The sequence below is a fragment of the Emys orbicularis genome, chromosome 7 (genome assembly GCF_028017835.1).
Source record: "Emys orbicularis isolate rEmyOrb1 chromosome 7, rEmyOrb1.hap1, whole genome shotgun sequence".
Lineage (NCBI taxonomy): Eukaryota > Metazoa > Chordata > Testudines > Emydidae > Emys > Emys orbicularis.
The window spans coordinates 285,789-311,843 of NC_088689.1; the positions used below are offsets into that span (position 1 = coordinate 285,789).

Genomic DNA, 26,055 nt, shown 5'->3' on the forward strand with positions numbered 1-26,055 from the left:
CAAAAGTGCAGGAACATTTGTTCCCGAGCCACTAGCCTACTGTTTCTGTATCACATGCAAGATGCCTTTGTTTACAGCTGGTTTTCTGGTTTGCTTGAGACATGACCTGTTTGTCTTTCCATCAATATTTAGTGGGAAAGTAGTTGTGAGCTGGGCAGGGGGCCTTGCACCCGGAGCAGGATCCCCTGCTGATCAGGGATTTCAGGTATTCATATTTGACGGGGCTCTCTTTCTTCCCTGAGTTCTTGGCCTATACACTGAGGGGAACAGTCCTGCTCTCCTGCTTTCCCTGACCAGTTCCCGTGTCAGTGACGTCTCTGTCCTGGCTCATTTCTCTGAATGCAGTGAGATCCTTGTGGCAGAATCACTCATCAGCCTTGCCAGCATCATTCTCGCTGATAACTAACTTGGAACCAGAAAAGCCATTGGATCCTGTTTTGTTCTGGGACCTGACCCAACGGCTGAACTGGGCCAGCAGGAGACCCTGCAAAAACAGAGACCAAAATTAGAAGCAAAGGCAAGGATGCTTGATCATCTGGGCTGGGCTCCAATCTCTTGGGTGGGGTGCTTGATGCCTGTCCAGCTGGGCTGGATTCCAACATTGCGTCGGGGAGAGGGCAATGATGTACTGGCTGTGACCACGTATGACGCTGTTTCACTTATGCTGGAAGTGCAGGGTGAAAGAGCAGATCTCCGGCACTGGGGTTGCTGAGTGGACGTGGGTCATGAGTTTACACCGACCTGTATCGTTAGGGTTCCCAAATCGACTGTACACTCTGGGGAAAGCCTGAGTGCCTGAGTCACATGGGCAGCAGTGGGTGCAGCACTGCCCCATACCGGTACAGGGCTGAGTGGTGTTTGCAGGGCACCGCACAGTATTCAAGAATTTAAGTGAATAGGGTGCCCCAGGGCAACTCAGACTGGGTCAGCAGGACACTTGCTGCTCACATGAGCATCCTGGCTTCTCCTGTACAGCTGTTTCTAGCTGTGGCAACGAGGTTTTTCCCTACAAAGGAAAAACAGCTACTGAGGGGAAGCCCAGCAGCCTCTACCTCCACAGGGGCTGCTCCACCCACAAGAGGAGGGCTGCTAGGAACCTATAGTCGCCTCTGGGAGAGCGTCACAAGCCACCAGCAGGACCAACTCAACTGGGGTCTGGTGGCAGAGCCAGGATGCTCCTCAGTGAGGTACTCCAAGGGGGAGAAAGGGCTGGGAGGGGAGAAGGGGCTGGTGGGGACAGGAGGAGACAGGGCCAGGTGGAGCTGCAGAAAGGAGCTCACTTTGATTTAATGTTGTTCTATGTCCACCTACAAAGGAGACAAGGTGGGATGGAATGGGATATGGGAAGGTGACTGGACACAGCCATGGAAATGGACAGAGGGGAATGGGGGAAGATAACTGGAACCCGGATGGAGTCGGGGGAGGGAATGACTGGATCCAGCCTGGGAGATGGGGTGGAGGGGGAAGGTGACTGGAGATGGGATTGGGTGGAGGGGAGGGTGACTGAAGCCAGTGGGGGGCTGAGGGGGGAAGGTGACAATGGAAGGTGACTGGAGCTTTGATGGGGCGGGGAGAGAGGTGATGATGGAGGTTGGGGGGAAGGTGACCTGGAGCCAGGATGGGGCGAGGGGGGGAAGGTGACGATGGGTGATGGGAGGAAGGTGACTGGAGCTGGGATGGGGGGTATGGGGGAAGGTGAGAGGAGCTGGGATGGGGGGTGGGGGTGAAGGTGATGATGGGAGGAAGGTGACTGGAGCTGGGATGTGTGGTAGGGGGGAAGGTGAGAGGAGCTGGGATGGGGGGTGGGGGGGGAAGGTGATGATGGGGAAGAAGATGAGTGGAGCTGGGATGGGGGGTGGGGCAGAGGGAAGGTGACTGGGGTGGGGGGGAAGGTGACTGGAGCTGGGATCTGGGGTGGGGCAGAGGGAAGGTGATGCTGGGGGGGAAGGTGACTGGAGCTGGAATGGGGTGAGGGGGGAAGGTGACGATGGGTGATGGGAGGAAGGTGAGAGGAGCTGGGATGGGGCTGGGGGGGGATGGTGACGATGGGGGGTGGAGCAGGGGGAAGGTGACTGGAGCCGAGATGGGGCGGGGATGGGGGGAAGGTGACGATGGGGGCGGGAAGTGACTGGAGCTGGCATGGGCTGGGGTGAGGGTTGATTTCAGAAGAGGCTGCACTGGGGTGGGGGGGCGGTTGAGACCCCCACTCCGTGCAGTGCCAGGAAGGCTGCATATACAGCTCACAGTGAGCCCAAGTAGTGGTTGCCATGGGAACCACAACTTTCTGTATTGCCCGTCTTTGTGCGTAGTGTTAAATTACGTGCAAGTTTGTGTTAATGTATGTTGTGAAGAACAGGTTTGAAGGGGCTATCTGGGCCTGTTGCTGCTGCCCCTGCATTTTGTTATAATCCACATTTGGTTGATGTGGCCTTGCAGTCACGTTCTCGACTGTACATGCCAGATCCTGCCATGGCCTCTCCCTGGGCAGGCCAGTCAGACATCCTGTGCTGTGGCAGAGAGAAGGAACAGTGCTGACTGTCCCATCACCTGCAATAGCTGTGGCTGCTGCTCTGAGTGCTTGGCATGGTTCCTAACATCCGCTCTTCTTTGCCAGTCACAGGTACCAAACCAAGGACATCCTGGCCTAGAAAGGCCCTGCTCATCCTCGGGTTCCTCTTTGCTTTGGCTGCGATTGCCTTAGTTGCGATGGCAGTGAGTCAGAACAAGCCACTCCCAAAGAATATTAAGGTATTGTGAAGGGGCCATTACAAGAGAAACAGCATAACTGGGTGGGGCATGGGTAGCTCCGAGACACCCCTGAATTTCCATGTGTTTCACCCACCACATCTTTTGGGTCTTGCTAATTCCCTCTGTTATCTCCCTGAACCTCAAGCATTTTCTCTTCCCAATTTCCCTGTAAAAACAAGCCCATTTCTGGTGGTTTTCATAGGTGAATCTGTACTAACCCACCGGTCAGTTCCATTGTGACACTATAGCTTCCAAGTTCGTACTCCCTTTCACAGGTGCCAGCTTCCTCCGGGCCCCCAGGGTGCTCAACCTCCTGCCCCACCCCTTCCCACGCAGTTCCGCCCCCTCCGCCCCAGCACCTCCTGCATGCCCCAGAACAGCTGATCGGAGCAGTCAGGAGGCGCTGGGAGGGAGGGGGAGGAGTTGATTGATGGGGCTGCAGACAGACGGGAAGCTCCGGTGGAGAGCTGGCTGCCGGTGGGTGCTGAGCACCGACTAATTTTTTTCCATGGGTGCTCCAGCCCTGGAGCACCCATGGAGTCAGCACCTATGCTCCCTTTGGTGGAAACTTTACAGGCCAGGACTGCGAGGAAGGCCAGTGATCTGCCCCGTTCCTGGGGGCACCCAATACCAGCAGTGTCTCTACTGATGCTCAGTGCATGCAGCTCAGAGCCGGCTGTCATAGAGAGAGCCTGGAGCACTGGGCCTGGGGCAAGATCTGAGGCCTGAACCAGAGGCTGTGAACCAAAGTCAGGCCATGGATTAAAGCAGATGCTCACAAGTTCACTGCCCAGTACACGACCTTGGCAAAGTTGTTGCTAGTGTACAAGGCACTAGATATTTACATAAATATATTCCAGCTAGTGCAGATCCATCCCCATCTAGTACAAGATAAGATGGTTTGACAGAATAATGAATGAGGAGGTTTTGTCCAAGATATCAGGAACAAGGGGAGGTAACAAACAAATGTCATGAAACACATATGGTGGTGTATTCTTGTTTGTCGTAGCCTATAAGTGTCGGGGTATTTTGCCTTAATTCTTTGTTCGGCCAAGGGGACAGCAGAAATTCCTGCTGCTGACTGAACTGTTCCTTGCCATAGGGCACTCGTGTTAGTGTACTGGTAACCACCGAGACAGGGCGCTAGAACTGTGTCTTGGCAATAAACCTGGCCAAGTGCCTGTGTCACTGAACCGTGCCTGTGGTCTTTCTTTATGAGTAACATGAAAGTCTGCTGAATGAGTGGGCTGTACTCAAGGTCTGCTAACCAGCTGTCTGTGCGGAACTGGACAGCACGCTGAAAAACACACACACAAGCTGACTGACCCTGGCACTAGGCATAAGCAGACTAAGCAATTGCTTAGGGCTCTGAGCAGCTCAAGGGGGGTCCCCTATTCGCTTTTTATTATAAGAACTTCCCTGTTTCAGTATTGTGGGGGGGGGGGGAATATTCCTGCTCAGGGCCCCCAATGGGCTAGCACCACCTCTGCTGTAGCTACACTTACTAGTGCTCCCAGTAAGTGAAGAGTGCTCTTGTCCCACTGTCTGGCCTCACTGACTACTATTCACAGTGTCCCGTGCATTGGTCCAGAGATAACTGGTTTGTTTTATCCACAGTACGGGATTGTGCTGGATGCTGGTTCGTCTCACACTAACTTGTACGTGTATGAGTGGCCAGCGGAGAAGGAGAATGACACTGGGGTGGTGCACCAGGTGGAAGTGTGTAAAGTAGAAGGTAAGCCACGAGGGAGGAGGAAGGGGGGAACAGGAGGGGCGATGAGGTGATGAACAGAGAGTGCAGGAGGGATGGTGAAAATAATGTAATGCTTGTCAACTGGTACAGCTTCCAACCTGCCCTAAATCACTCCTCACCTGTGTAGAGGCCAACCTGCCTCTCCTGTTTGGTTTTGTTAATACAGAAATCAACAGTAAAATGACACAAAGCTAAGCTCTTACCGTCTCCTCAGTGTGGGCTACTCTTAGATCCTGCCCTCAGTTCTGCTCCATCCCCACTCTAGATCCTGTCTAGCAGAGATCCACTTCCATTTCCCTCATAGCCTGGTGGGGTAAAATGCCATCTGCTGCAGTGAGTGAGCAGAATTCAACTAACTTTTGCAGCAGAGTCAGCACCTACTAACGGGGAGGTGCAAACACCACCATCCTGTTAGACACCTACTAGCCAGAGCTTTCTATAACCTTGCAAAACAGATAAAAACACTGCAATCGAATCGCAGTGCCATAGAAAAAAATCTCTGCTGCAGAAGTGACCTCTGGGAATTCCAGAAGAAATCCCAGCAGGCTGCTGAGAAGTCACCCAGTTTTACTGACCGGAACTGCTGTGTCAAGGACTTCCAGGACTGGTCAATACACAGTGCATCTCTGATCACAGCTACCCTATTCTCCATACAGTTGAACAGTCTGATATGCTCTATAAGAGAAGCACCACATTATCTGTATATAAACATAACTCCAGTTCATCAGGGCAGCTAGTATGTCTGTAGTCTGTATTCCTTGATTAGTTCTTAAACATATGAATGGCCAAACGAGCTATTAAATAACCACATAGATCCAGACACCCAGATCATATTCAGGTTGGCAATACTTTCTTAAAATCATCGTGTAAATGGGCCTTTGTGTGATCCAGGAAGCTCTTGGCAGGGCTGGCCCTAGACCAAATGCGCTCCAGGCGAGGAGCGTCTTTGCCCTCCCCCATTTGTTAAACTTTTGAATACCTTATTTTTTACAATTACACAATAAAACAAGGTTCACAGTGTCACAGTTGGGTTCTCACTTCACTTCAGTTCGTTCTTATATCTCACTGACTGGCGATGCCCCGCCCCTTAGCTATCTGCACGGGCATGGCTGGCATCATTCTAGGAGGTTCGAAGAAAATGTAGTTCTCAGAAAGTCTGGAAGGTTCCACGAGATTCTACAAAGGTCCAGAACATTCTAGGAGGTTAGTGAAAAATGAATCCACATACAGAATAGCTGAAACATTTTAGTTCAAACATTCTATTTTCCCTTTTGTCGCTAACAATAAAAACAGCACTCCAACCCTGGCATCCCTTACACCTGACATCCCAAGCGCTCGCCTTGGTCACCTGCCCCTAAATCAAGCCCTGGTACTTGGTGCCAGCCGGCATAGGGTACCAGGGGTGCATAGGGTTTTACAGGAATCCCCTGGGTCAGATGCATATTAAGGTCACCAAAGGATGACATCTAAGGTCTCTGTCAAGAGCCAGAGCCCCCTGGTCATCATAATCTCTTTGAAATGCATATGCGGATAATAAAGAGTTATGTATCTATACTGGAAATTATGTTCTCATACCCTTGGAGTTAAGGCAGGTAACCATGAGATGACAGGCCTTAAACAGATTCCTTTGAAGCAGGAGATAGCAGACATTTATCTCCTGTCTGGTCATTGTGTCTCACAACATACGCGTATGGAGCCAGATGCTGATTAGAAGATTGCAAAGTTGACAAGAAAGGGCAGTCACAGGAAAAACAATCAGCAGAGGGTGACCTGTTTATGAAAAAGAACAAAGGATGGTTCTGATATAAGTAAAGATAGCAAGAGACACCCTGCATCCTTCTCCTTGGCAATACGCTGACAGGTTGCTTGTCTCATAAAAAGGGATCAGAGCCTGCCTGGCTGGAAAACACTGGTGAGCAATACTTCATTAGACATGAGAACACCAGTAGTAGGTGAGATCAGTTGAAGCAGCCAAGCTAGGAGTGCATTCAGGAGTAGGTATCAGGGTATGTGGAATGGTGGGCCCTTTATTCTTGAATTTTCTGTTCTGATAGTGCAAAGAAACTGAGCCTGCACAGGGAAAGTCCAGGCATTTCCTGATGGGAGCAGAGGATGTTACGTCTGTTTATTTTTGTTGGTTTTTTTAAATTGCTATTTGGAGTTTATTGGTTTTAAGAAATTGTAAATGTCATTAATGGGGTGTATAAATACCAACATGGTAGCTGGTAAAAGATGATGTCTGTGCTGGATCAGACAAGAGGTGAGGTGTCGGTACAGTAACTCGTCACTTAACGTTGTAGTTATGTTCCTGAAAAATGCGACTTTAAGCGAAACGATGTTAAGGGAATCCAATTTCCCCATAAGAATTCATGTAAATGGGGGGGGGGGGTTAGGTTCCAGGGAAATTTATTTTTGCCAGACAAAAGGCATTATATACATTTTAAACCTGCACCATCAGTTATACTGGAGCCACCTCCAGTCATGGGGGGCTCCAAGGTACCTGACCCAGCTGCCAGAGAGCCAGAAGGGCAGGAAGACCCTGTCCCACGAGCCACCTCCTCCTCGCCAGACGAGGCGGTGGTGGGCACCACCACCACCCTTCCGGCGATGGACACCAGGGGACACCAGGACCTTCTTAGAAGAGTGGCCCTAAACCTGAATCTCCTGGCAAGTTTGAAGCGTTTTTCCATCTGGTCTCTGCAGAGGGGCACCGAACCACAGCTAGCGCCAATTCCCCTTGTTTTGCACTACCTGTTATACCTCAGGCAGCAGGGATTGGCAATATCATCTCTCAGGGTACACCTGGCTGCCATTTCAGCCTTCCACCCGGGGGCAGCTGGTAGGTCAGTCTTCGGCAATCCCATGGTGGGCTGGTTTCTCAAGGGCTTCGACAGACTTTATTCCCAGGTACGATGGCCCGTTCCCCAGTGGGACCTCAACCTGGTCCTGTCCATGCTCATGGGGCCCCCTTTCAATCCCATGGCGACCTGCCCTCTGTCCTACCTTTCCTGGAAGGTGGCCTTTCTGGTGGCCATAACCTTGGCCAGAAGGGTATCCGAGCTCAGAGTGCTGACTTCCAAGCTCCCCATACGGTCTTTTATAAAGACAAGGTGCAGCTACGCCCTCACTCTGCGTTTCTGCCAAAGGTAGTCTCACAGTTTCATGTAAAAAGCAACAGAGGGTCCTGTGGCACCTTTAAGACTAACAGAAGTATTGGGAGCATAAGCTTTCGTGGGTAAGAACCTCACTTCTTCAGATGGCATCTGAAGAAGTGAGGTTCTTACCCACGAAAGCTTATGCTCCCAATACTTCTGTTAGTCTTAAAGGTGCCACAGGACCCTCTGTTGCTTTTTACAGATTCAGACTAACACGGCTACCCCTCTGATACTTCACAGTTTCATGTGAACCAAGACATATTTTTACCTGTGTTCTTCCCTAAGCCTCATGCAAGTAACAGAGAACGCATGTTCCATTCCCTGGCTGTCAGGCGTGCCCTAGCATTCTAACTGAGCGCACAAAGACATTTCGTAAGTCATCACAGCTCTTTATTGCAATCGCAGAAAGGATGAGGGGGCTCCCGATCTCATCCCAGCACACTTCATCGTGGATCACATCCTGTATCAGGACTTGCTACGACCTGGCAAAACTTCCAGCCCCTCCGCTTACGGCGCACTCCACAAGAGCACAGGTGTCGTCCACAGCATTCCTGGCACAGGTCCCTATACAGGACATATGCAAGGCAGCAATGTGGCCCTCTATCCACACCTTCACGTCACACTACGCCATTACCCAGCAGGCAAGGGGCAATGCAGCTTTTGGCAGGGCAGTCCTGCATTCAGCAACCAAGTGAACTCCGACCCCTCCCCCAGGGAAACTGCTTGGAAGTCACCTATTGGAATGCACATGAGCAAGCACTCGAAGAAGAAAAAACGGTTACCTACCTCTAGTAACAGTTGTTCTTTGAGATGTGTTGCTCATGTCTATTCCAAATCCCACCCACTCCCCTCTGTCGGAGTGTTCCGGCAAGAAGGAACTGAGCAGACGGTGGGTCGGCAGGGACCTATATACACCACCATGAAGGCGCCACTCCAGGGGTCTCCACAGCCGACCTGACGGGTACTGTTAGGGGAAAAACCTTCCGATGATCATGAACGCAGCGCACACACATGAGCAACACATCTCGAAGAACGACAGTTACGAGAGGTAAGTAACCGTTTTTTCTCAGAGCAGACAGACTCCAGGCTGCACGGCCTGAAGGACTCCCGGGTGACCGTGAAGTCTCTGGGTATGCACACCCCTGCTACCCAGCGTCAACCCTTCAAACCGCAGCTTCAACAGCAGCGCTCCGACCCTCCTCGACCCAGACAAGACTTCTATAGACGGAGGGGTAGGAATGGCAGGCGCAGACCGTCACCCCCCCATCAGGTCAGGGCCAGGGCCCGACCAAACCTTCCTCGGGCTCTAAGCAGGCCTTTTGAAGGGACTCCCGAGGACGGCACACCCGCTTCATCAGATGCATGGAGTGGAAAATACAGTAGCAGGTATATATACATAGTATATGAAAAGATGGGAGTTGCCTTACCAAATGGGGGGTCAGTCTAACGAGACAATTCAATTAACAGTAGAATACCAAGGGAGGAAAAATCACTTTTGTAGTGGTGTTGAGGGTGGCCCATTTCAAACAGTTGACAAGAAGGTGGGCTATAGGTGATGGAACGCTACGGCCCCCAACTAAAACCTCTCCAGCGCATCAAGGATCTACAACCTATCCTGAAGGATGATCCCTCACTCTCACAGACCTTGGGGGACAGGCCAGTCCTCACTTCCAGACAGCCCCCCAACCTGAAGCAAATACTCACCAGCAACTACACACCACACAACAAAAACAGTAACCCAGGAACCAAACCCTGCAACAAACCCCTGTGCCAACTCTGTCCGCATATCTATTCAAGGGACACCATCATAGGACCTAACTACATCAGCCACACTATCAGGGGGCTCGTTCACCTGCACATCTACCCATGTGATATATGCCATCATGTGCCAGCAATGCCCCTCTGCCATGTACATTGGCCAAACCGGACAGTCTCTACGCAAAAGAATAAACGGACACAAATCTGACATCAGGAATTATAACATTCAAAAACCAGTAGGAGAACACTTCAACCTCCTTGGTCACTCAATAACAGACTTAAAAGTGGCAATTCTTCAACAAAAAAACTTCACAAACAGACTCCAATGTGAAACTGTAGAACTGGAATTAATTTGCAAACTAGACACCATTAAATTAGGCCTGAATACAGACTGGGAGTGGATGGGTCATTACAAAAACTAATTTTACCATACTAATTTCCCCCTACTGTTACTCACACCTTCTTGTCAACTGTTCTTCCATGTGCCCAGGTGTGTTGCTCACAGTTCCCAGCTTCTTTCCAACCAACGCTCTACCCAAAAGTGTGTGCTCCTGCTCTCTCTCACTCAGCTTTTTCTCAGGGTCACACTATAAGTGCTTCTTTGGCTGTCTCTGGGACTTCCTTGGGGCCTTCTCTCCTGCCTCTCTCTCTCTCACACCCCACTCCCTCCAACAATACCCAGCCCTCTGTGTTTACATTCAGTCCCCAGTCAAACCCTTCAGCCCACATAGCTCAGATTCCTAACCAGCCTTTGCAGGCGGCCTGTGTTTTGGGTGGTGGCTCCTGCTGTTTCAGGTGTGTCTATTCCATAAAGGAGCTCAGGTGCTTTTTACATTTGTTCTGCGTGACGGGCAGTTGTTTCAGCCACCAGCTTCCATGAAGTTTCACCCACCCCCAGCATAAGGATGTGAACACTTACTTGATAGAGGAGGAATTCTTAGCAGTCTATTAGACAAGCTTTAAGGCTGGGTTTAATAGGAGGGCTGCTATTGATGTCTCTGCAATAGAGGTTAGGAGTAATATGCAGGGTTCACTGTGGTCTGTAGGACTCGGTTAAGAGAGCATGAAATTGAATGTCATATTCTTCCCCTTCTTCCCAGGTCTGGGGATCTCGGGTTACTCCCAGGACACAGAGAAAGCTGGCCTCTCCCTCCAGCACTGCATGAAAAGAGCTCAGGAAGTGGTTCCAGAACAGCACCACAGAGAGACCCCTGTCTACCTTGGGGCTACAGCTGGAATGCGGCTGCTCAGGTACTGCAGACATGTAACCTTCACCTTCTCTCAGGCCTGGTCTACACTACACAGTTAGGTGTAATCTCAGTGTGTACACACTACAGCCTTGCTCCTGACAATGTAAGTGCCCTACTACACCAACAATGACTCCACCTCCATGGGTACATATGGCTTACCTCGGTGTAGTTAGGGCGACAGTGTCTGTGTAGACACTCCGACTGTTGGCTGTCTTGTCAATTTCACAGCAGGTGACTTACGTTTCTAGTGTAGACATACCCTCAGGGACGGGAAATACCAAGGGCTGATTTCATAACTGGTGCCCCTCAATAGATTGACATGGGACTGTGCTGGCCCCACACTACACAGCTTGTGTCCTGTTCAGTCCTTCTTCTTCCCATCCACGGGAATGGCTCAGCCATGTGTGAGCCCATCCTGCGTGTAGAACAGAACCTTCTGACCAGGAATCATTGGGAATGAGTGTTCATGTGTCTGAGATACCAAGGGATATCCAGGGTTCCTCCATCAGCCTTTGCTATCTCTGCCTCACACAATCTGCCCCTCTTTTCTCCTCACCTCAGACTCCCCCTGCTCTCCCCACCAAGTCTTCTCCCTCTCTTTCTGCTTCCTCCCTTCACCACTCTGCTCTGACTCCTTTCCCTGCCCTGACTTTCTTTCCCCATACAGTGCCCATGCATTGTACTGGCCCCATTACAGGGACACTCAGATGGTGGTAGTATCATCCCAAACTGCCCATATGAGTGGATGCCTGGACATCTCTTGTATCCTAGTGAAACGGAGGCATATCCCCATCCCTACTCCTGGCACCTTGGCTGGCCAGGTTACTCCCAGATGAGTATTGCCTACAGAGACTCCATGAAGGTAGAGTGTGGCATGCTGTTTCTTTTGTAGCAGTGATACACTGGCTTGTGAGGGGAATCCCGGGGTGTGATGTCTAAGACGGCAGTTCTTTCATGGAGGTCGTGGAAGTCACGGATTCCGTGACTTTTTCCGCGACCTCCGTGACTTCCACTGCAGCACCTGAGCACCTCAGGGCCACCTGAGCACCCCAGGGCCAGCTGCTCGGGTGCCCCACGGCCAGCCTCATTAGCCGCTGCTGGAGCAACCCGGGGCCAGCTGCTCCGGCGGTACCTGGGGCCAGCCGCACCAGCCACTGCTCGGGAGGCCCCGGGCAGCTGGCTCTGGGGACCATGCAAGCAGCGGCTGGTCCCAGGGACCGCCCAAGTAGCAGTCCCGGGGGTTGCACCAAGGCCAGCCACACCAGCCACTGCTCGGGAGGCCCCGGGCAGCTGGCTCCAAGGACCGCTGGAACAGCGGCTGGTGTGGCTGGCTCTGGGGACCTTCTAAGTAGCGGTCCTCGGGGTGCCCTGGGGACTGCCCGAGCAGCAGTGGTCCCGGGTCAGCTGGAGCAGTGGCTCGGGATGCCTGGGAGCCATCCAGAGAGCAGTCCCCAGGAGCAGCGACCAGGGGACAGTCAACCCCCAGCACTGGAGCAGGCCCCCCCCCATCAGGGGCCCCCCGGAGCTGTGGGGCCCAGAAGTAGAGATTTAGTCAGGGGTATTTTTGGTAAAAGTCATGGACAGGTCACAGGCTGTGGATTTTTATTTATTGCCCATGACCTATCCGGAAATACCCGTGACTAAAATACCCGTGACTAAATGTTAGCCTTAGTGATGTCCTCTAATGGGTGTGCTCAGTGGGGGGTGCCTGTGGGGATTCCTGCCCTGCTTCAGGAAGTGACTGCTGCTGTCGGTGGCAACTGAGTGAGCATCAGAAACAGCGGCGGACAAGCTGGGATGGTGAGACAGTAAGGAATGATGTCACTGAGAACATCTAGTGTGTTAGATCCAGCTTGCACTTCTGTCTTACTAAAAGTATCTCAAGTGTGTCCTGGGGGGTAGAGTAAAACCAACAGGCTGCTGAGAGCTTCTAGACTGGAGTCACTCAGTCCTTTCCTCTATACATCCAGCTTGCAGAACAGAAGTATAGCTGACAGAGTCCTCTCTGCAGTGGAGAAGACGCTGCGCTCATCCCCCTTCAACTTCCAGGGTGCCAGAGTCATCAGTGGTCAGGAAGAAGGAGCCTATGGCTGGATCACCATTAATTACCTGTTGGGCAACTTCAAGCAGGTAACATATCCAATAGCCAGGGCAGGTGTAGTACTCCAGAAATGTGGGCAGGTGGGACTTTGTAAACCATACTTGGCAAGAGGGCTTCTGCCAGCACTGGCTTCTTTTACAACCCCTTTTACCAGGGGTCAGAAAGTGACCCCACACAATTCTTCAGCAATCCAGCTTCCAAGGGCTCGTTAGGAAACTAAATGCATCAGCTCTCATATGCGAGGTGGTGTCATGATGGGCTCCGCACAATTGGTGCACGCACAATTTGTTAGTGCATTGAAACAGAAACCTTCTGGAATTCCTCCTGCAGTTTCAGCTACACAAGATATCCTCCTTAATTTCCTGTCCTAAATCATTGATGTGTTCTTTTAAACAGTTACTGTGTTCCACCCCAGAGTGGGAGCATTTCAGTGGCTGGCAGAATGGTTCCTCTGTAGTGTTGGTAAAGTGTTTGGGGTTCTGTGGCATACACGGCACTAGAGAGAGGTGTGTCATATTTTTTTACTATCTCTCATAGGGATCGTTCAGCTGCAGATTGTGTGTTCTAACCCTCCCCTGGACACCTGCTGTACATCATCTCCTCTCTCTTCTGAACCCTCATTTTGCCCCTCTACCCTGTTCTCCTCACACCCTGTGCCCTGCTCCAGGCCCCCATGCCTCCCTTCTGCCCTGTGCTACCTTCTCTCTCTCTCTCTCCTCCCAACCTTATTCCTGTTTCTCTCACCCCCAGGCCGGTAGCCTTGTCTCATTGTCCCTGTTTTTTTTTAAGCCTGGCTGGCTGAACTTTCTGCCTCACCTGAGATCCAGCCGGGGGACATCAGGGGCCCTGGACCTTGGCGGAGCCTCCACTCAGATCACCTTTGTACCGGACCAAGAGCCAATTGAATCTCAAGAGAACTCACTGCACTTTCGTCTCTATGGCAAGAACTACAACGTGTATACGCACAGCTTCCTGTGCTACGGGAAGGACCAGGCTCTGCGCCTGAAGCTGGCCAGTGACCTACAGGCAAGTGTGAGAGCTCCAGGGCCGGTACCTGTGGGGCTGAGAGTTTCTGGACCCTCCCCACCTTCGGTATTTGCTGTTTGCACACACCACTGTGGTGCAGCCGGGTGAGGCTGGAACCTGAGCTTCACAACAGTGGATTTCAGTGGGGAAGTCTCATTATCCCTGACTTACAGCCAGGAACAAAGGCCAGAGGTTTCAAACGTGGCCACCAATTTGGAGTGCCTCTGTTCTTGGGTACCCAGCTTGGAGATATCAGGGGTCTGGTATTGGGGGTGTTGAGCACCCACAGCTCTGACTGAAGGTAGCAGGAGCTGTGGGTGCTCAGCACCTCTGGAAATCAGGCCCAAAGTATCTCAAATTCCCACTCATTTTGAGTGCCTAACTTTGGAAATGTGGCTGCAAATGACTTGCCTGCAGCCACACGGGAAACCTGTGACTGAGCACGACACAGAAAGCAGGACTCCTGAGCACAGAGGATGAGTTTGTGGTTGGTATGAGAATCCTGGCATGTTATATCTGTCCCCAGTTCCAGGACAGCTTTCTTAGATCAGTACATCTTGTTGCTGTTTTCATGGTCCCATTCTCTGGAACTGAGTGCCAATGGCCTGGGTTGTTTTACCTGCAGAGCACACAGAATGGCAGCCTCCTGGATCCCTGCTTTCACCCAGGATATTTGAGGATTATGAATATAAGTGACCTCTACACCAACCCCTGTATAGCTAATGGTGAGCAGCAGCTTCCATTCACACAGCTTCACCTCCAGGGGAACGGGGATTACCAAAGGTGCCGAATGACCATCCAGAAGATCTTCAACACTAGCTATTGCCCTTACTCCAGCTGCTCCTTCAATGGGATTTTCCTGCCTCCGTTACAAGGGGAGTTTGGGGTGAGTCTGGACGCCCGGCGGCGTGCTCTAACCTAGAGCAGACACAGAGGGTCTGCGTAGGGTATGTTCCCGGGGGGCTGGAGGGAAGACTGTGAGGCACTTGGGGGGCAGGGGGCTGTTTATAGTGTGGACTGAGCCAGTAAATGCCACAAGAGAACTCATCTGACCTAGTTATAACAAATCTGGTTTGAGTTGTGTCCACACAGCAGACTTTTGTACATCACAGCCATATGTCACGCAAGTTTGTGTTGCCCCCACCTCCCACACTGCCTGTGTTTGTGTCAGTGCATTCTGGAGAGAGAAAGTGCCTGGAGGTCAGATACGCAGAGTGCCACTGGTAGCTTGCGGGGCAGTGAACTCTTGAGATGATCTACACAGCAAAATAATGCCACAAGACCTGGTGACAGGAGGCCAGCCTGGACCTCTGCCAGGGCCAATGCACTCTTAGCTGCCTTGATCACTAACCAATCTGAGCCGTGTTGTGCATGGGACATAGACCCCTTCTGCCATGTCCCTTCTAACCTGCCCCAGTTCTCTCTCTTTCCCACCCCCAGATCTTCATCCCATTCCTATTCTCTTTAACTACTCAGTCCAGTCTCCACTCCTCAGACATCTCACCCCCATCCCACTCTTCTTGCCCTCCAGAGTCCCAGTCTCCCCCCTCCACCATCAGTCCCTGTCTCTTTGCCCAGCCAATCCCAGTCCCCACGCCCCAGCTTCTCGTCTGATCTTAGGGTTACCATACGTCCGGATTTTCCCAGACATGTCCGGCTTTTTGGTAATCAAACCCCCGTCCGGGGGGAATTGCCAAAAAGCCGAACATGTCCGGGAAAATGCCGGCATTACTGAAGCGGCTGGGGAGGGGAGTGTTTGTTCCTTCATTCCCCAGGGGACATGTTTGTGTGTCTGCATTTTCAGAGGAGTTGCGGGGAGGATCGGAACTTTCAACAGGACGCAGGTCTGGGGAGGTGGCATATGATCATGGGAAAGCCAGGCGTGGGGGCAGGAGCAAAGGCAGAGATCATGTATGCGCTGCTCGCCAGGACCTTGCTTGTCCAATTCCTCTGCACCTTTGGCACCAGTGGGGCCAAGATAACGTGCCCCGCCTGCCTGGCTCCGGGGAAGCCGCCTCAGCCGCAGTGGGGATTATTATGCCCGGGTGGCCGGGCCGCGGGGGAAGAGGCGAGGTGGTTCCTGGCGGGGAAGTTCTCTCCCCGGCTGCTCCCAGCCAGGAGAAACCGACCAGCCAGCCCGACCCCAGCGCATCCCCAGCGCGCTCCGTTGGCCCCGGCCTGCCCCGAGCTCCCCCCCGGGGGACTGCGCCCGCCCTGCCAGGCCGACGAGGCAAAGAGCGGACCCCGGCTGGGACTGCGCTCCGCGGCAGCCGGCTGAGAAGGAGCCAGGCGGAGCGAAGGAAAGCCAGGGGGGTCCCGGCAGAGCGGGACCAGCAGGGCAGGGAGGCGGCAGGAGCATCCCCCGAGCAGCCGCAGGGCAAAGCCACCCGCTTCAGGCTGGAGGAGCTGAAGCTGAGCAGCAGCATTTTCGCGCTGACCGGGGACTCGGCGCACAACCCAAGCCATGGTGCACTGGTCGGGCCACAACAGCAGCATGAGTAGACCCAGCACCGCGGCGGGGGGCGGGATGCAGACCGGGGGGCGCTGCAGCGCCGGGTCTTGGACAACGTGCAGAAAGCGGGGCTGGGCTGGTGGATCTGGCTGGTCTCTGGCCCTTCGCATCGGGTGTCACTCGGCAGTTTGCAGCCGGGCGAAAGTGCTCCCAGTGCCTTTCTGCTGCAGCAAAAGTGTTCTTCCCCCAGCCCCAACAGCCACCTGCGTTGCACTCTCGTTGCTCTTAACTGGGTGAGGCCACCGGGAGGTTTGGAGAAAGGGCAGGGGTGTGACTGGAGAGGAGAGAGCAGTATCCTCCGGGCTCTGGCTGCGCTGGGGAAGCGCCCGGTCGGGGGCGCAGGGTCTGGGGGCTACCCGGCCAACCGTGAAGCCGGCAGCGCTCAGGCAGCTGTTTCGCGTGGCTGGGAGGGAGGAGGAGGAATGCGGGGCGCTCTGGGGAGGGGGCGGAGACTTTGGGGAAGGGGCGGAGTTGGGGCGGGGCCGGGGTGGAGCCGGGGCGGGGGAAGGGGCAGGGCTAGGACCCGTGGAGTGTCCTCTTTTTTTAATGCTTAAATATGGTAACCCTATCTATCTTTCCCACCACCCCACGCAGTCTCCCAGTCTCAGTTGTCTTGCCCGACCAATCCCGGCCTCCACACCCTCCCGCACAGTTCTCACTACCAGTTTCCTTGCCCAGGCAGTCGCATTGTCCACTCCCCTGCTCTCTGTCCTAGTCTCCCTCCCTCCCCTGGTTCCCAGTCCCCGTCTCTCCCCAGCTCCCATTCCCAGTTTCTCTCTCTTTCCCCTCTCCAGTCCCAGCTCCCCAGGCTCCTTGTCACAATCTATGCCTTTCCCCTCCCACAAGTCTGGCTCTTGTCTTCTCTGCTTTTGAATCATGTGGTTTCCTCCTCCATGCTGCCTGGGCACCATTAGGAGAGTAATTGAGAGCAGAGGAGAGAGAGGCTCCTTGCTCTTAGTTCCGGTGCCCACCTTGGGCTGGCCCACAGCAGCCAGGAGCTGTAATTGCAGGAAAAGTCTGGCTTCACTTCACCCTTGCAGCCCTGATTTGAACATACTCAGTTGTTCTGTGGGGATGATGCATGCACAGTCCGACACATGGAGGAACTGTGAGGGGAGGAAGCATGCTCAGTGTGCACAGAATCTTTGTGCACAGAATCTTTGGAAATTTTAGCTGCTAAACTTTTTTAGGAAGTCTTTCCTGAATGTATTCAAACAGATTTTTTCAAAGGCTTATAACTTGGCCAAATTTGGGCAGCTTTTCATGGGAACAAAAGGCACATTGCTGACACCAAGACAACTCCCCTGACAGATTTCAAGTCCCTGCTTGAAAGCATGTGGGTGCTATTGCTTCTCAAGGAAACAGTTACCAGAATTTTTTAACATCCGAAAAACACTGTATTTTCCCTGAAACTCATTCTTAGAAACAGCTGAAACATTTTGCCTGAAACTTCAAAAAACAAAACAAACAACTTCCCCCACAACACACTAGCTGGAGGTAGACACCCAGTGTGGGAACTTTCAAGTTTGGCAAAGTTATAAGCAACTGAAAAGAGGCTCTTAATGGGAAGTGTCATGCAAACGTAACAATAGGCAGTGCTACCAACCCCACCTATGATAGGAGGCAGTGACGGTTGAGTCGCTCTCCTTTGCTCCACCCCCACGAGAGTGTGAATACTTGGCGCCTATAATCCTGACCCAGCCAGCTGCAAAACCCTCTCCCCAGACACCCAGATGTGCAGCCCATGGCATGTTCATGGAGCTCTATGCAAGCTGGAACGCACCCGCATGCTGGGATTTCTGTTTCCGCAAATGCTTTGGATTCACAGAGGGAGCCCCATGCTCTGGCGTCATTGCTCAGATTTGGACTCTGCTTTCCACACTAAGGCTAAGCAGGTTTAAAATTTTCTCCCCTTCAGGCATTTTCTGCTTTCTACTTTGTGATGAACTTTTTAAACCTGACGACAGAGAAGAGCCCAGTCTCTCTAGACAAAGCGACCAGCACTGTGGAAAGCTTCTGCTCCAGACCTTGGCACGAGGTAAGAGAGTGACCGGCTGTAGCAGCGTGAGGCTCTTGCTCTGCAATAGCACCGGGAGTCAGGGATCAGCCCTCGTGGTGATGGCTGTGTGTGGGAGCCAGGCAGCAGGTGTACTTCCCCCTCACAAACCCCGTTTCTAGGGAACCTCTAGACTTGCCATTGTGCGGAATCCTCCCTATGCCGATTTACAGCACACGTACCTTCTCCTGCTCTCTGGCGCTGCTTGCTGTGGTGTCTGTAGGAGTCCTTTCCTGCTCTGCTTTTGGCTAAGTGACATCTCTGCTGGTGAGAGGCTGTTAGGAGGGGCCCACACATACATAAATACTTCCCACCATCCATTCAGTGCTAGGGGAGAACTTCTGGAGCATCTGGTGCTGCTAGAATCTAGATTAATGCTAATGATGGAGTGGGCAGATGCTGCCAGCACCTGGAGAGGCGTCTCTGGTGCAAGCCAGGCCTGTGGTAACCATGTGGAGCAGCAGGCAAGTAAAGTCTTTGTCCTGCTGCAGGTAAAGGCACAATTTCCCAAGATAAAAGAGAAGTACCTGAGTGAATATTGTTTCTCCGGGACCTACATCCTCTCCCTCCTGGAGAATGGCTATGGATTCACCATGGAGAAATGGCAAAACATCCAGTTCCTTGGAAAGGTAACTTCACATGTGCAGAGAGTTTCTAGATAGGGAGGGCTATGCCTGTGATACCCACACCCTATATACCACCCCATCTCTGTGGGGCTATCACTGTGGGGCTATCACCACCTGCCCCTGCCCCCACCCACACACACCATGCCCCATACCACTGCCCCCAGAAGAGACCTGACCTTCTTGTCCATACCAGCCCACTCCCTGTATGTTCCTTAGTCCTGGTAGGTAATTCGGGTCTTGTCCTCTTTTCCAGATTGGCAGCAGTGACGCAGGCTGGACTCTGGGCTACATGCTGAACCTGACAAACATGATCCCTGCAGAGAAGCCCCCGACACGCCCTCTCTCCCATGCCAGTTATGTGGGGCTCATGGTGTTCTGCTCTCTCGTGTTGGTGGCTGTGCTCCTGCTTAGCTGGCTTGCCTTCCACAAACCAAAGTGCCTGCAGAAGGGACTCATTTAGAGAGTGGCAAATCCCGCAGTAGAGGCTGTAATGGGCCCCTGCCACACCAGCTGTTGCACAGAGTTCTGAGGTCACCTGCAGAGCCAGCCTTACCCAGCAGAGTCCCTCCTGCCTTTCACTGAAGCTACTGCCTGTACAAGGGCATTCAATCTTCTCCTCTGGCTCACGCCTGCACTGACGGATACACAGGCTCCTCTTCTCTGTGGAGATGTATCTTGCTGGGATCCCTTCTTGAATTGGTCACAAAGCAGCAGCTTTTCGGCTCTTTTTGCTGCTTGTTCTTTTCGGTCTTGTTTAGACAGAGGCAGCAGTAATCCCTGAGGGAATTGCTGTGACTTGGAAGCGCCAAGCTGGTTGTGGGGCTAATCTCAGGGTTATGCAGGAAGCCATTGCACTGTGCAGAGATCTATTTCCTTTCCCTGGAGACGGTCCCCACAGCTGCTCAGAGCTTGTCTGAGCAGGGCATCCGCACCAGCGCAAAGCAAGCTTGCTACCCTTGGCCACCTTCAGCTCCTCAGGAGCATGCTGTGTCCTAGCTCTGCCTACCATGTAAAACCTTCTGGATCCCAACTGCCCACTGCGTGGCTGGCCCCACAGCTTGGCTGGCCCCACAGCCGGACACCAATATGGGACAAGCAGATGTGAGAGGGAAAGGAACAGAAGATGTTGGGTCTGGAGGAGGCCAGCAGCCTTGGCAATGGACCTGAAATACTAGGAGGCAAAATGTTCCTTCCACAGAAGATTGCTGTATATATGAAAGGAAACCTCTTCTCTCACCACCTCCCAGAACTTATCACTGGCCCATAGCAGGCCCCTGTCCAGATTGAGTCGGATGTAAGGGACCTGTCTATCTGGTCACACACATTCTTAGCCAGACACCGCTGATCTCTCCAGGAATAACTCACATTGGACAAGGATCATTTGCAAACAGCTTGGATTTATAGTGTGCCTGCAGGCGGGGTTCCCTGGAGACTGGACCCTACAGCACACCTACAAGATTCCAGTGCTTGCAGTGGGACCATCTCTCTGGCAATGCTAATCACACAGAAACCTAGGCCCCAGGGAAGGGTGTTTAGTAGATCATGTTCCTTTAAAAGAGACCTGGCACCAGTGTAAACTGAAACATGCAAATATTGATTAATTGATTCATGTTTGTGTTTGCGACGTGCATGAACATTCTTTCCTTTCCCCCTGCTTAGACTTAACATCTCAACCTCAACCCGCCCCCCCCCCCCCCCAGCTCCTCCCAAATGTCCACACCAGCCCATTTTCTAGCCTTTAGTATAGGATAGCAACTGATCAGATTTCAGCCTCCTGTGATGTCACTCTTCCCACTTTTTGCTAAAGAACTGGAGTGGAAGCTGGGACTCAACTTCGATAACAAGCAGAAAACACTGTAAGGCGTCTTCATACATCAAAAGGAGCCAGTTGCAAATCTCCTCCCCTGATAGTGATCCCCCTGCTTTGGAGGCAAAAAGGAAAGGAGATTCCCCAAAGCCAGGGCTGTGGGGTAAAGGGTTGGCAAATAAAGGCATCTACTTAGTCCCCAAGCAGAGCTGTAGAGGGGAATCAGATGGAGGGAGCTTTATCCTCATCAGCACAACCTCCTTTCAGCAGACAGAGATGTATGGAGTTTAAGGCCAGAATGGTCCACTAAAATCATCTAGTCTGGCCTCCTGCATAACACAGGCCTGAGAACCTCACCCAGTAATTTCAGTATCAAACCCATAACTTCTGTTTGAGCTAGAGCATATTTTTTTAAAAAGGTATCCAGTCTTGCATTAATGTTAAGTGATGGAGAACCCACCACAACCGTAGGTATGTTGTACTAATGGTCAGTTACCCTCACTGTGCAAAATCTGCACCTTATTTCTAGTATGAATTTGTCTAGCTTCAGCTTTCATCCACTGATCTCATTATGCCTCATTAAAGACCCATTTACTGTCAGAAATCTCTTCCCCCTTGTAGGTACTTGTAGACCATCATAAACTCACCTCTGAACCTTCTCTTGGATAAACTAAATAGAGCTGCTCTAGACTCTCACTCTAAGGCAGTTTTTCTAGACCTCAAGGCGTTTTTGTAGCTCTTTATTGAATACTTTCCAATATCTGAACATCCTTTTTTTGAAGCATTGACATGCTGTATACAGATGTAAGACCTCACCCCTACTCCTGCTTGATATTACCCGCTTTATAAATCTAAGGATTACATTCACCCTCTTAGCTACAGCATCACATTGGGCGCCCACATTTGGTTTATCTACCAAGACCACCAAGGGTATGTTTACACAGCAAGAAAGACCTTGGTGGCAGTGAGTCTCAGAGCCCAGGTCGACTGACTCGGGCTCGTGGGACTTGTACTGTGGGGCTAAAAATAGCCATGTAGCCACTCTGACTCAGGCTGGAGGCCGGGCTCTGCAGCCCTCTCCCCTTGCCCTTTAATCTAGATATAACCTTGCATCTGGTGTGACCAAGTTCCTCCTCTATCTTTGTGGATCCTGAGCTTATTGGCAGATTTTCTTGCCTCAGAGATTCACCATGTGGGTTGGGGAACAGCCCAGAGACCTTCCCCTCTGGAAGAACCCACAGTCCAGGTCAATTGGGAGGTTTGGGGGGAACCCAGGCCCGCCCTCTACTCCGGGTTCCAGCCCAGGGCCCTGTGGACTGCAGCTGTCTATAGTGCCTCCTGTAACAGCTGCATGACAGCTACAACTCCCTGGGCTACTTCCCCATGGCCTCCTCCAAACACCTTCCTTATTCTCACCACAGGACCTTCCTCCTGGTGTCTGATAACGCTTGTGCTCCTCAGTCCTCCAGCCGCTCAGCCTCTTGCTCCTCAGACTCACACCACAAACTGAAGTGAGCTCCTTTTTAAAACCCAGGTGCCCTGATTAGCCTGCCTTAATTGATTCTAGCAGCTTCTTCTTAATTGACTCCAGGTGTCCTAATTAGCCTGCCTGCCTTAACTGGTTCTAGCAGGTTCCTGATTACTCTAGTGCAGCCCCTGCTCTGGTCACTTAGGGAACAGAAAACTACTCATCCAGTGACCAGTATATTTGCCCTCTACCAGACTCCTGTACCCCACTGGTCTGGGTCTGTCACACTGGCCATATCAAAAGGCCCAGCTTACCAGCCAATCCAGTTGGTCTGTATAACTGACCTGGCATCTTCATTATTTACCACTCTACCTATTGTTCTGTCATCTGCAAATACACTGAGACCCTAGAATGATCCCAGGGCCAGAGACTCAAACTGCACTCAGCGCTGGAATGGGGGAATACAAGGGAATCGCTTGCCCTGTAAATGAAGTATGTGATCAGGGCTGCTCCAGCTGAGAATAGTGACTCTGACACATCCCATTTCCTTCCACCAACTCTGCATTGTCTAGGGAACCTCCTTCTGCAGAAGGTTCCCTGAGGGAGCCATTTCCACTGGGCTAACAGCCCCTTCTTGCTGTCAGAACGGGATGGAGAGTCTGCCCCAGCCTGCAGTCTAGTTCTCTCCCTCTTCTCAGGTCAGCAGTCACTGAGTGGGCAGCCCTGAGTTCTGGTAAGTGATGGCTGTAAGTGAGTTTTGCCCTATGGCTGGGGAGTTGGAATTGCCAAATGTCAGGAAATTCTGAGTTGACGAGCCAGATTAATTGAATCTGGTGTGGGGAGAGGGGTAAATTAATGCCCCATTCCAGACTGGCCCCTTCTGTCCTAGTAGGGGATCATGCCAAGGGAGATCAGACAGATGTCTTGGGGTCTCTGTTGGAGAAGCAGTGTTGCCAGTTCTCATGATTTAATTGCGAGTCTCAAGCTATTTGGTGTTTTTTCTTAAAACCCAGCTCCTGGAATTGTGATTAGGTGAGAATCTCAGATTTCTTTTCTTTTCTTTCAAAAAAGCAAGTTTCTAACCCTGATGGTTGTGGAGAAACTTGAAAACCTTGCCTGAATGAACCCTAAAGGCTCAGAAGGCAAAGAAAAAGAACCCTAAATGTGTGGGGTGGTTTTTTTTTAATCTTACAATTTGTTAAGCTCATCTCATGATTCATGGGAGCCAGATCTAGGATATTTGAGGACTTGAGGTGGTCACTACTGAGAAGGGCAATTTTCATCTGGCATCCCCATAGGAGCCCTGCAGGCCAAGGCTCTATAGAGAATGCGCTGAATCTATACATCCCACCAGCCTCCTTCTTTCCAGGCCAGCACTGTCTATGCCGTGGACTGGAGCTGGCCTGAGGTCTCTCTGTACTGGCCATTTCCCCCTGCTCTGACCCTCAAGGACTTTCTGCGTAGGGAAAGCGGCCCAAAACCAGAGTCATAGGCTTTAAGGCCAGACTTCCCATATAGCACAGGCCAAAGAGGTTTACTAGTTAGCCCTGCATCGAGCTCAGGAATTGGAGCCTGTTTAAATCGTATCTTACAGAAAGGCCTCCAGTCTGGATCTGAAGACTCCAAGAGATGAAGAACCCACCCCTTCCTGTGTAGTTTGTTCCAATGGTTAATCACCCTTTTAAAAACTGGTGCCTCATTTCTAACTGACAGGCTTCAGCATCCAGCCATTGGTTCTTGTTCTGCCTCTCTCCTCGAGGTGAAAGAGCTTGTTAGTCCCCAGTATTTTCTCCTTGTGCAATTACATCTATACTGTAATCACGTCACCTCTTGGCTCTTGCTCTTCTTTTGGATAAATTAAACAGACTGAGCTCCTCAAGTCTCATTACACCTGTAGGGTGTTTCCCCAGCCCTTGCATGGGAGTCAGCAGAGAACCTGGGCTGAATTTAGCCCAGTGTGTGCAAGGCCTCCCTAGGTCTGTGACTCCTGGCTCCAATTCTGAGCAGCCCCTTTCCAGGCAGGCTTCCTGAGTTGGACTTTATAACTTTCCAGACTGCAGCAGGGGCCCGCAATGCAATCAGACTCTGCTCCCTCCGGGCCTGATAAATTTCACCTTCTCCCCTTCACACAAAGGTCAGGCTTGAAACTTCACAGCAGTAGGGCTGAGACTCATGCAGGACTAAAGGCTGGGTAGGTGCCCAGCCCTCCAGCACCATCCTGTCCTCTAGCTACCGACTTAAAACAACCCCACTCACTCCCCGCTCCCAAGCCCAACAACCTCCCCATGCAGCCACTGGCTGCAAATGCTTCCCTTGGCCTATCGTTAAAACCTAGTAGAACAAGCTGAGTTGCTGGAGTCTCTTGTTTGGGGCAGATGACATGGCGGTGGGAACAGTGCAGGATGGCATATTCTGACTGCTTGGGATTTGCTGCTTGGGCCATGAGCCCTTCACTCCCATTCTGAAAACACTGATCTGTAATGCTGACGCTAGCCAGTGTTTCTTATGCCTTGTTCTCCGCACTGAGCACCAGCTCGCACCCCAGACCCAGAATTTTGCTGGGGCAGCTGGCGTGTGCTAGTGCTGAGGGGCATGTGCCAGAGCCTAGGGGCTGCCGGGTGTGTGCCCCACAGGGCTCTGGGGCATATGCTTAGGCCAGAGGGTCACTGGGATCACACACTTTCCTTGACACCATTCTGAATCCCTAGCTTTGCTGCCCAGCCCTGCTGCAGCAGATTGTTCGTTTTACACACATATAAACTTTGGTATCCTTATTAAAAATCAAGACTTGTTGATCAACACCTGTGGAGTTTCCTCAGTCTTTTCCAGAGGGTGGGAAATTGGCCATAATGAGGAAGAGGGGAGTCATTTCATTTTTGGAATAGATGGAAAAGTCCCAGGAAGGACTTTTCTCCATTGCATGTTTTCTAGGGTCTTCCCTAGTCCAGTTTTAAACATCCCAGTGATGGGGCTCCCATCCCCTCTCCTGGGAGACAGTTCTCCAGCGGGATCCATCTGCCTCCCAGTGAGTGGTGGGGCTCCTGCTTGAGGTGTCACCATCAGGAAGATTCTCCTGAGCTTCAAATTAAATTTTCTGTTGTTCAGCTTGATCCGATTCTTCATAGTCATGTCCCCTTGGATTGTATCCTAAATCAGCCCTCTCCACTTATAATGTTTATGCATGGCCGCTATTTGTAGATATGTCGGTCTCCCCCCCCCCCCCCCCCCAATTGTCATTTAGCCAAGTCAAATATATTTAGCTCTTTTAATCTTTCTTTACTGAATCTTTTCCTCCAGCCCCTGCTCATTTTTTGGTTCTTCCCTGAAAATTCCTCCAGTTTTGCCAATATCTCTCTGGTAACAAGATGCCCAGAATTGCAAATAATCTTCCAGCTGGAGTCTTCCAGGGCTGTGTTTAGAGGGACCGTCCTCTTCCTGTCCTGTGACCTGAGGCCTTTGCTTGTGAAACCTGGGATCATATTGGCTTTTTTGTTTCTCTTGCTGCCCTCTCATATTGCAGATTCCTACCCTCACTCCTCACTATCATTGCCTCCCGGGTTCTCCCTCTCTGAATTTCTAGGGTTTGGATAAATGTTGCCAGCTGTAGTAGCTGCATTTTTCCAAAGTAAGTCTCATTTTCTTTCTTGTCCCTGTTTCTAACACCTAGAGCTCTTTGTGTTGTTTCACTATCCTCACTGGTGTTTGCAACTCATTTGGTATCTGCTGTAAATTTCATTTCCTTCATTACCTATTCACAGGTCTTAACAAAGACCAGTACCACCTGCTACTCACCTT

General features: G+C 51.7%; 1 protein-coding gene across 1 annotated transcript; it reads left to right on the top strand.

Annotated features, from left to right (window-relative positions):
* The first annotated feature begins 1,643 nt into the window (after positions 1-1,643).
* Positions 1,644-19,445, top strand: ENTPD1 (ectonucleoside triphosphate diphosphohydrolase 1). Its single transcript, XM_065407532.1, has 10 exons — positions 1,644-1,695; positions 2,615-2,748; positions 4,366-4,483; positions 10,515-10,665; positions 12,635-12,794; positions 13,555-13,791; positions 14,417-14,677; positions 18,222-18,341; positions 18,851-18,988; positions 19,239-19,445. Exons 1-10 carry the CDS (start codon positions 1,644-1,646, stop codon positions 19,443-19,445), a joined length of 1,578 nt encoding a protein of 525 aa, XP_065263604.1.
* Positions 19,446-26,055: the final 6,610 nt, after the last annotated feature.